Source organism: Triticum dicoccoides, unplaced genomic scaffold (genome assembly GCF_002162155.2).
Source record: "Triticum dicoccoides isolate Atlit2015 ecotype Zavitan unplaced genomic scaffold, WEW_v2.0 scaffold56577, whole genome shotgun sequence".
Lineage (NCBI taxonomy): Eukaryota > Viridiplantae > Streptophyta > Magnoliopsida > Poales > Poaceae > Triticum > Triticum dicoccoides.
The window spans coordinates 112129-123548 of NW_021282430.1; the positions used below are offsets into that span (position 1 = coordinate 112129).

Below are 11420 nucleotides of genomic sequence, written 5' to 3' on the forward strand. Positions count from 1 at the left end.
CTCCCCCGACCCTGCCTCGCCGCCGTCTCCCTCGACCCGCCTCGCCGCCGTCTCCCCCGACCCCGCCTCGCCGTGCCTCGGTGCTGCCGTCTCCTCTGACCCCATCTCTCTCCCCGCCCTATGTAAGAACTCTCCCCTTCCGATCCCTCTTCTCTGCTTAGTATGAACCCTAGCTATTTAGTGCTAGTTAGTATGAACCCTAGGCTATTTTTAGTGCTAGTTAGTTAATTACTTATATGGTAATTAGGGCAGTAGTTCCTAGGTACTAATTAGTTAGTAAGAACTAGGTACTAATTAGGTATTAGTTTATTTTTATTTATAGTAAGTTTATTTTTAGTAAGAACTAATTGAATTAATAGAACTCATTAGTAAGAACTTGTTGCTATTTTTTTAGTTAAAGCAATTTTTCCCGCATCGACGTCGACGATGCCTATCCCGCATCCTCGTCGTCGAGTCGGCGGAGGACGACACCTGCTTGACCAGACGGGCCATGTCCGGGACTGGGCTCCGCGGGGTGGTACTGGGAGGCGCTACCTACCAGGAGGCGTAGGTTGGTGAGGAGCCAGCCTGTCGTTGACCCGAACCTTCTTTGGTGGCGGTCGCGTGGGCCAGTGATGGTCCAAAGGCTCGAGGACCCCGCGGAGGTGGTGCGTCGCCGTGTCAGTGAGGAGGACGCGCACGTCCGTCGCTACTTGTTTGCGTTGGAGCACAGGTTCTCCAATACCTGGCAGGTTCTACAGGGATCTCACTGGAGCTATGATCCCATGATGGTTCCTTCTCTGTGGGTGTCCACCACCCGCGCCGATACCCGTCGTGTGCTAGGGTTTTAGTTGTATTAGTGATGTTATATGTATGACACTATTCAGGATGTATTAGTGATAATATTCGACGATGTACGGACGCAAGAGATGATTTACTTTTGCTTATTGAATGCATGCTAATTTGAGTCCTATAAGATATTTTGAAATGTATATCTTGTGTTGCTCAAATAGGATATGTGCTTGCCCAAGTGGCCGGTCATGTTTGCAGGTTACACCTCCGAGTGGCCTATGTTTTGCCAGAGTGTTGATTCATTTCCGTTCCGGCAAATTTCAGGCGCTCGATATGTCCTATTTTAGCAAAGGTCATGCCGGATTTTTCCGTGAATTTTGGCATGACTTGTGCTAGAATATGTAGGAAATGTCGAGTGCCCCGGATTTATGTGTTGAGTATCCTGGTAGTTGTCTTCGATCGATTTTCAATTAATGTTTTAACTATGAATATAGGAAATGTCTGACGACGAAAAGGATTTCGGTATTTGCAAATACTGCGAAGACGAGTGCGGCCTGTGCGACGGAATCTTCCTAGATGATGATAGGCGCTTCAGCATCAAGCTGGACGAGAACTTCGAAGTGGATACAGTAAGTCACAACGACAAGTCTTTTTTCGTAATTAAGCATGACATTTGCTTCAACTTATAATTTAAGTATGACAAGTCTTTTTTTACTATTCTACTAGCGTATCCCCTGCCATGCAAGAGTTTTTGTATTGGATAAGATAGGTTTCAGTCGTACTATGGAGGAAAAGAAATTTTACTTGAAGACCGAGCATGGTTACATTTTCAACGTAAAATTATACAATTCAGACGACTACACCTATTTTGGATGCAAAACATGGCGATCACTATGCAGGACTTATGCATTTGAGCCTGATATGGTTATCACCTTTGATATTCGTCCGGAAGATGATATTGAAGGTAATACCGACATCTGGGTCGATGTGCAGACGCGTCCAGTTATACCATTATGTAAGTTTCTCAACCATATTTATGTCTTTGATATTGTTTATTCAAAAATAGTTGACAACTAATTTGTATTGTCAGCTTATTTCGGTGCAAGCAAACATGTCCAGCGCTTGGTAGACAGGACCTACTACTGTCCCGGGGCTGAACTAAACTGTGAGGAGCTAAGTCATTATGTTTCATGGCTTGAGGATCTTGATACTGTCAAGACAAATTTTCTTCCTGCACTTAAAAATGTTAGTACTGAAAACGTGCGACCAATAGTGTTCATAATGAACTGCGGTCACATATATTTAGGAAGGATGGTAAGATTTTTACTATTTATCCTCAGTGCATCTTTTCCATACATTATTTTTGAAGCTAAACTTCATTGCTAAGTATGTTACCATACGATGTTCTTCAATAGGGACTCCCGATGAATGTTGTGACTTATGGGATCGAGACTAAAAGTACCATGAGTATTATTAGCTTACGGCCAAGATATCCTACAGATTACTTTAGTGCATTCAAGATTAGCGACGGATGCTTAATAGTGCAAGACTGGACCAAATATGTGATGGGAGAGCACAGAGAAGTACTAGGGGGCAGCAAACAGATGCGCTGCCCATGATTAGAAGACAGGTTCATCTGTATGCTCCAACTTGATCAAGGAGGAGAGCTACACATGTTTTATGTTATTTTACCTAAAAAAAGAGCAGCAAGAGTGATTAGCTAGCTAGAAATGAGTTTGAGGATGATGATGTGCTATACTATTACTATGATGATAAAATAGCTAGTGTTGGTGGTAATGACTATGATGATTATTATTAGCTAGTGTTAGTGGTGATTAAATAAATACTGTTGGTGGTAATGACTATGATGATGATTAAATAGCTTGTGCTGGCGGATTAGATTCAAGTGGAGGCAACATGTGGTGCACATCAAAAGTACTACTAGTCCAAACTAGATCAAGTTTGGATTAGTAGTATACTTTTGACATGGACCACATATTGCCTCCACTTGAACCTAATCCACCTTCATTTGACACACTGTTATGGACATAATGATGTAAACCTCATAACTGGTATTGTACCAATATTTGTACGATTGCGCATAAATACACTAAAAATAAAAAAATAAAAAAGAATACTAGTAGCGATGGAGAGAAAACACGCTGCCAGTAGTTACATTAGCAGTAGCGTGGGATTGAACAAACGTTGCAGCTATTTGTCCTAGCAGTAGCGCGTGCAGGCACGCGTTACTGCTAAGCAATAGCTGTAGCGCCTTATTAGTAGCACGCCTACACACGCTACTAGTGAGCACAAAACCAGCGCTACTGCTAGGGTTTTCCCTAGTAGTGGTTGGTTCATCGACATGACCAGATAGCAAAACAATGACATTAAAGTATGAACATAAACCATCAAGTTATCCACCCAAGTGGCATCAATCCATGAACCATCAAGTTATCCCCAACAGAACCAGAACCATCAAGATATCCATTGGCATCAGCACAAGTTGCTTTAGTGGCATCAAACCCAAAAGAAAACACATTGTACTCGCATCAAACTCTAAATAATACACATTGTAGCATGACTACAAGTTGCTGATGTGTCATCAAAGCAAAATAAAGCACAATGTATCATCAACACAAGTTGCTGCAGTGGCATCAAACCAAAATAAAGCATCAACAGAAGTTACTAGAGTGACATCAAACCAAAAGATAACATTCCACATTATAGTAGGTGTACATTGTAGCATCAGCAGAAGTTTGCATCACCTTCTGCCACCTCTACTAGCATTGAATCATGCCATCCATCCAATGTGTGTGCCATCAGTTGGTGGAGGAGCACTAGAAGTTGAGGCACCATACTGCCTTGGGGTAGAGAAAGGCCTTGAAGAATGAGCACATCTCCCAGCAGAATATTGAGCACTAGAAGATGCTCTTCCAAATCCTCTTCCACCACCAGTCCTTCCAGCACCTCTACCAGCACCACTTCCACCACCTGTACCAGCAGCACTTCCAATTCTTCCAGCTCTTGGTGTTTGTGCAGGAGCTCTAGTTGTTGGTGTAGGAGCTCTAGGTGTTGCTGAAGCAGCTCTAGGTGTTGCTGCAGGAGCTGTAGGAGCAACACCTCTTCCTTGTGAATTCCTTGCAGCAGGCTTGAAAAACAATTCAAAGGAAACACACTTAATAATACTACAAGTAAGAAATGTACAAGGGACAAAGGTAATTTACATAAACATCAAAGTGAAGAACTAGTTCAAAGGGGCTTACCACATGTTTGTTCTTTCTTAAGGCCAACTCAGGTTTCAACTGTTTAAGGCAGCTTGTGTATTTATGCCCTTGTAATCCACAATTGCTACAAGTTATTGTCCTCATTCTTGAGGTGGACTTTGGCTTTGAAACTTCAAATTTTCCCTTTATCCTCTTCTCTTTCTTTCTTCCTTTCTTGACTTTAAATGCTGGTGGTTCTATGTCTGGACTTGGGGTCTTTGTCTAGTCATGCTCACCAGGGACATGATATATCATTGGTTCATATGCTGTCAAGTAATATGGTTTCTTGAAAAATTTGCTTACATGGTCCTCTGGAAACCTTTTTGCCTTGTTAATTGCTGAGATGACATGGTTACGTGGGATGCCACTGAGGTCCCACTTTCTGCAACCACAGATTTGAAGTTCCAAATTGACAACATGTGTTTGCTCCCCACTAGTTACTTGCCACAAGTTAACACCTGCTTGATTGGGTTTGTAGTACCTGGCCCTTTCCTTTTCAATCTCCAACTTCTCTCTGTAATGTGGTGTGATCTTCCATCTAGCTTCCTTTCCACTCTCTCTATTCCTGTGCCACCTAACCATCTGCTTATCCTTTATGCCATCACACATAGTTCTTATTGGTTTTTTCCTATGATCTCAGATGTACTTGTTAAACACCTCAGACAAATTATTGACAACCAAATCAGTCTTGCTATTTGTGTCAAATGCATGCCTAGCCAAGGTTTTCTTGGGTATTGCACTAAGCCACTGCCAAGCTTCCTCACTCTCAGCTTTGAGATCATCCATTGATTTATTAAATTTGTGTTCATTATATGCATAACTGGCATTATCCATGTACTTCTTAAGGTCTTCCCCGCCTAAAGCCAGCATTTTGGAAGTTTGCATATATGTGTCTTAAGCAGAATCTTTGATGACTGTTAGGAAAAACTCTATCCACTGCATACAGTAGCCCCTGGTGCACACAATTTAAGTAGCTAAGCTACTATCTAATACGCATGTAAACACATATTTAGCAGGAAATGCAAGGTGGATAGATATACCTTCTATCTGTCAGACATTATAGTATATGTACCATGCTTTCCAACTTCTCCTCCAAGACAAATTTTCAGTTGGTGTAGAAACCAGCACCAGTTTGCTTTGTCCTCTTGTCCAACAATGCCAAATGCCAGTGGGTATATGTTGTTATTGCCATCTCTACCAGTGACAGCAAGGATTTGTGCACCAGTGGTCAGCTTGATAAAACATCCATCAATACCTAAAACATGAAGTAAACATAACATGTTAAATGCATTTATATGTGCAAGCTATTGGAACTAACAACATCAAAGTAGTATACAAGCTAAAATAAACTAAGCAATGAATGGTCTACACCCCTGTAGAAATCCCTCCCTTTCTCCATTGATGCAGTAAAACATGGCATGGAATCTGGGTCCTGGATGTGGTATTTTTTCAGTGGCTATTGGAGTTACAGTCATGAATACAACTCTACTCCCAGGGTTTGTATCCATGATAGTCTGAGCATAGTCTCACAGCCTTGGGTATTGCTTCTTATGATCTCCCAACACAGCCTCAACAGCTAGGTTTTTTGCCCTATATGCCATAGCCTTGGGCACATCCACACCATACTTTTCCATGCAGGCATCAATAAGTGTATGTATGCTAGTAGTGACATCAGATCTGAATAGTGGCTCATATTGCTTTGCAAGCCACTTGACACTTACCTTAGATGTTTCAGTAGAACTAGGGCAAGTGTGTTGTAATCTCATTTTCTTAATTGCAAAAGTGTTTTCCCCTTTTATAACAGCTGCCACAATGCAGAACTTGCATTGTGAATTCTTGCAATGCACAATGATCCTCTGATCTGAGTTCCTGTGATACTTGAAGTCTCTGCACTAACTGATGTGCAAGCTCAACAAAGCATATCTGAATTGATGTTGATCTATGAAACACATATGCAGTTGTAGTTGTTGGTGTGGTTGCTCCAAATGCTCATTGTACCACACTCTAGGTGGCCTCTTCTTTGCCATGCTCTTCCTTCTTTGAGGTAGCACAAATGCTAGTGGCTGAAACCCATCATCTTCAGTGTCCTTCAGTAAACTATTATCTTCTTCATCTGATGATGGTTTCCAATCAGGTTGCACTTCTTCTAAAACACTGGAATGTGACCTTGTTGTTGGTCCCCTCCTTACTTGCAGCTTCTACTTCTTCTTTGTTGGCACAGATATTTTTTCTTCCTCTTCTGGAACAATAGGGTCATCATCTTCCGAATCAAATAATTCCTCTACCTCTGTGTCACCCTCATAATGCACTTGTTCTTCCTCCTCTGTTTCTTCTTCTGATTCTTCATCCTCTGTTTCTTCCTCATGTTGTTCTTGTACTTCTTCCTCTCTCTGTCTGTTTCCCTCTTCCATCTCCATGTCTTCAGCATCATTCATTTCCTCATTATAGTTAGGCCTTAAATCCCCCATATAATAAGGGTTAGTGTCACTGTCATATTGCCCTTCAGATGAAGATGCATAACTGCCATCATAGCCATCTTGTTCTTCTTCCACAACTTCTTTTAACTTTGGATTTAGAACACTCCTGCTCTCTTGTGTTAAAATAGCAGGGCCTACAACTGCAAGAGAGCAGCTACTCTGACCTTCATAAGCAACACCTTGCTGATCAACAACATAAACAGGAGGATCAACCAGATCATAAACCACAGGCTCGGAATAAACAATTGGATCTAAATTTTGCTTCTCTACAAAACCCTTCTGTGCTACACTGACAGCTGGTGGACAAGCCCTAAATAGCAAATTAAGGACCGAACTCTCCTCATTCTGCCTCTTGATCAATTGTAGTTTAACATTACTATCAACCAATTCCAAACCCTGCTCTCGTGGGGTCTCCATGTAAAACAGCAGTGAATCATCAATACTAAAGCCTTGTGGTTCCATCAATGCAACCATATTCAGATATGTCACATCTGAACAGCTTAACTTCTTCTCTAACAGATCATTGTTGTCAAAATGGATCCTAACATTCCATAGGTCTTCATATAAACTATAATTCACATGCAATTTGCCTAATCAGTACACTATAACCCTAATTAGAAAAAAATGAGAAGAAAAAAAGACAGAAACTTACAAGACGCCGCCGAGCCCGTGGGTCAGCTCGTGGCTATTGCTAGGGTTCGCCACCCATTGCTGCGCCAGCCGTACCCGCTGCTCCATGGACAGTGCGGGCTCCATGAACTCGTCGTCGTCACTAGAATACTCAGAGTTCGAGTAGCCGTCGCCGCCCTCGATTGGAGTTCTCCCCTCGATTCCTCCTGCCGCGCCACTGCCGAAGAGGGGAATGTTTGCGCCGCCGCCATCGCCGTTGATGCCACCGCCGCTGCCGCCACCACCGCCTCGGGTCGCCGCCGCCATCGCCGTAGAGACGCACCGGGGAGCTAGGGTTCGTCGAGGAATAGAGGAAGAGAGGAAAGGAGAGGGAGAGACAGAGCGCGGGCCGGTCCGGTTCGAGCCGGGCCGCACGTACCGAGCGAGCGGGCGGGTGCCGTTTCGCCAGCGTGGCAGCTGACGCGCAGGCCCGGGCGGTCAGTTCCAGCGTCAATACGTAGAAATACGAAGTTTAGTCCGATTTTCAACGGTTCGACCCAAACGTGGTACTGGCATGTAAAAATTATCAAAAGTGGTATCAATCCGTCACCACCGCCCCAAATGTGGTACTATCGTGTAATTAACTCAATTTGGCTACGCACACACAGTGTGGATGTGGCTTATCCCTGTCTGTGTTCCGTACAGCAGGGTGGAAGGGAACCACTCATTTTCATCTTTATCTAAGCAACATGGATCACACAATCCTAAAAACTCTCATACTCACACACCGACACACATGGTACATGGATCACGCAAGCAGAAAACCGAGAAGACGACTTACAGTTTCTTTTTACGGGTAACTGGATCTCACAGTAATGGCTGAAACTATCACGAATCTGCTCTTAGCGTCTGCACTTGGTCGGTCGGCCTAGAGCCCATGAGAAAGTCACGGTACCACTTCGCCGACATCTTTGGAGTCTTCTTCTGCGTTTCATAATCCACATGATACAGCCCGAACTTTACCGTGAAACCGGAAGTCCACTCGAAGTTGTCGATGATACTCCATACGAAGTAGCCACGCACGTTTGCTCCTTTCCTGTAAGCGTGAGGAAAGAGTTAATACTTTCAGAACGCAGAGTTGCGCGCAGACAAAGCTTCTTATTTCGTTTTCATATTTTTACAAGTGCGTGTGACAAATGAAAACAATTAGACTGCTTCCTAAGATACTCTTTGAACGGGCTTGCCTAAAATGACTATAAAAGAAAATATATATGCAGAAAAAATAAAATGAAAAAGGATAGAACAAATAATGTAGAAAAAATAGAGCAGAAGACAAAAAATAAAACAAATAATGTACAAAGGATATGAAACAAAGGAAGGAAGTAAAAAAAAGGAAAAGGGAAAAATGTGTTTCCCGAGTGCCATGTGGCAGGAACTCGAACCAAACATGTGTTTGCTAAGTGCCACATGGCGGAAACTCGACAAACGTGCAATTTACCGGGTCTCGTTTTTCTGCCTAGTGACTTCCTCGTGGAACTCAGCAAAGGTCATGTTTTTCTAGTACCCAACAAAATGCATTCGGCAAACACCCTGGCACCAGGCAAAGTTCCAGATTCGAGTAGTGGGTTGCACATCACCTGACTGCTGAAGAGAGACATGTGAGATAACCCTGTAGGTAGTTCACTCTTTCACCGTCATTCATCAATTCGTCCATAGTGTTATTGCTGTGTTGCGAGTAACCTGACAAAGAAAGTGTAAGATAAGTAGATAACACATGATCATTGTGAATGTATGGAGGAAGATGAGAAGCTACTAGAAGCTTCTCGATTATCAGCGAGTTTACAGAATGCATTGTGAATTCGTGAGTCCATTGCCACTCACCATTTTCAGTAACATAGACAGGTGTGTTCTTGTATCTCTGATTAACATACTTGACGATATGCTCCATGCCCTCTGGAACATCATAGTAACCATTGAATGCAGTCTGCAACCATACGAACATGTGACAAAGAGAAGAAGGGTATGTATAGGATGGCAACACTGATCAAAGCAGTTCTTACGGGTTTCCCAATTGCCACGCCATCTCTTTCACCCGTAGCTAGGACCAGTGCGTTCCCCTCATAAGCCTTGAGGTCGCACGGAGAAGAGATGCAATCCTTGACATAAATTGCCGTGTAATGGTTTATGCCGATAAAATCCACCTTGTTCTTCTGCAGTAAGCTCTTCTCTTCTGAGGTGAACTTTGGTAAGTTGGATGCTAACAACTCATGCATTTCTCTGGGATAATCACCAAAGAATATCGGCTCCAAAAACCTAAAGAAGAAACATAAACATTGAAAAATATCATAGTACTAATAGTTTTCATTTTGTAGCATAAATATGTAAAGTTGATATGAACATTCTCATACTAGTTGTTGCACTTGCATGCAAAGGTGAATAAATAAGAGGGCATACCAATCTACCTCAAAAGACAAGGCACGTCGTGCAGCCAGGATATCGTCCGTGGTATTCGTCAGCGGCTCATACCATTTCATCGCAATCACGATCCCGATGGATCCGCCTTGCGTTGCCTAATGCACACACACACATGCAATCAGAACAAGGCGGCGCTACTTTTGAGATCACGAGAGAGCAAGTTTGTTGGGATTCACTCACCTGATAATTCTTCTTGTAGTTGTGGACGGCGGCTGCATGTGACAACAGCATGTTATGAGCCGCGACGTAGGGTTCCCGATGAGAGTTCCCGCTCTCACAGGTCCCGAACGGCGCGGAGCAGCGTGCCGGAGGGTACTTGCCCACCATGTAGGCGAGCTTGGCGAACAGGTTTGGCTCGTTGAACGTCGTCCAGAACTTGACCCGGTCCCCAAACGCCTTGAAGCACACATCCGCGTAGTAGTCAAACTCCTCCTTGGGAAAACCCTTGGGTTTTTTTTTTTTTTTTTGACGATGGAAGGCAGGCGCTCTGCCGATTTCATCAAGAGAAACAAAGTACAAAGGAGTTGCACGTACCGGATTCCGGCGCCCAACCAACCACCGTATTGGGTCTCCATTTCGCGCGGCAGATCAAAGTGATACAGTGTCACAAATGGCTCTATCCCTGGTTGACATTTTTGGCAGTACGTTTAGATCGCTCTTCGTTGAGGAATGAAGATCATAGTGGAACCTATATATTTCAGAGGTGTAGCGTTTGAGACTAAGTACCCTTCTGCACGAGTGCAGCGATCAGGTGGTCGTAGAAAGCTATCCCAGCTGAATTAACGCCTCCAAGCCGGCCTCCTACAAAGATTCAATTCAGCGGCATTTTTTCGCTAAGCAACTAATTAACCTCAAAACTTTGTGCTTGTATATATTAGCATACTTGGTAGGATTCTCGCCCATGAAATTGAGAATCTGTAGGAGTTGACACCCAAACTATGAATGATCTCCACATCTTCCTGTTCACAACAGTGTCAGAATACGTGGGAAAGCACGGTTAAGATGCACCATGACCATGGCAGGGTTCAAAAAAAAATGCACCATGGCAATTACTAGTGATTTTTGTCTGTACCATGTACCGGTGGTAGTGGTCATCCGCTACGTCCCCGTTCCGTCCATCCTTGATTCCCCCAGCTGTAGCGAATCAAAGCTTTTTGAGGGATAAAAGCACGAGTTTGAACTTTCCAAATTAAATAGATGATGGCATTCACATCTGCTTGCGAACGGTTCTTTGTTTTGGAGAACATGCAGGAGAACTGATTATCATCGATATTTATGTAATTATAGAGGGAGAGAAAAGGGTAAGCACAATTCTATAACCACTAGCATAGTTATCCATAGAATGTTGTTGCAGTTGTGGGATCACTCTCTCATGAGAATGGGGATCTACTGGCCTCTGAATCCTTTTATAGTCCGGCCTCTGGATCTCCCTACTCAACACTGAATCTTTCAAGGTGAACTGTTTTGGACTGCAGTGTTTGCTGTAATAATAGGAAATGTTTTATGTCCCTATATATCCTGCTGATAATGAGAGAGGCATTTTGGATCTCAGCCTCCATGTAGGCCGATTTTTTGAAAAATTCAAAATTTTCATTTAAAAAAATATACAAGTAAATTAACAAGGATGTGAAATGTATATGTGTAAAATTTCACGATGAAATACGTTGAAATGCGACCTGTACGAAAAAGACAAATCCATGGTCTAGGAGGATGGATAGTATCATGTGTTAAAAAGCCCATATTTGTTTTTTTAGCACATCCCTCATTTCAACGTATTTCGTCCTGAAAATTTACACATTTGTGCATTATGCTTTCATCTATATCT

General features: G+C 43.0%; 1 protein-coding gene and 1 pseudogene across 1 annotated transcript; both read right to left on the reverse strand.

Annotated features, from left to right (window-relative positions):
• Positions 1–3320: 3320 nt before the first annotated feature.
• LOC119346983 (alanine and glycine-rich protein-like) lies at positions 3321–5376 on the reverse strand. Its single transcript, XM_037616032.1, has 3 exons — positions 5075–5376; positions 4035–4986; positions 3321–3919 (listed from the first exon to the last, which is right to left on the reverse strand). The coding sequence occupies exons 2-3, from the start codon at positions 4137–4139 to the stop codon at positions 3563–3565; spliced, it is 462 nt and encodes a 153-aa protein (XP_037471929.1). The 5' UTR covers positions 4140–4986; positions 5075–5376; the 3' UTR covers positions 3321–3562.
• Positions 5377–7885: 2509 nt separating this feature from the next.
• Positions 7886–10775, reverse strand: LOC119346987 (annotated as a pseudogene).
• Between the last annotated feature and the right edge of the window lie 645 nt (positions 10776–11420).

Excerpts from the sequence above, each read along its gene's own strand:
- LOC119346983 (XM_037616032.1), bottom strand. The coding sequence starts at position 4,139 with ATGAGGACAATAACTTGTAGCAATTGTGGATTACAAGGGCATAAATAC. Across the intron at positions 3,920-4,034 it reads TAAGAAAGAACAAACATGTG|CCTGCTGCAAGGAATTCACA; the intron begins GTAAGCCCCTTT and ends TTGTTTTTCAAG.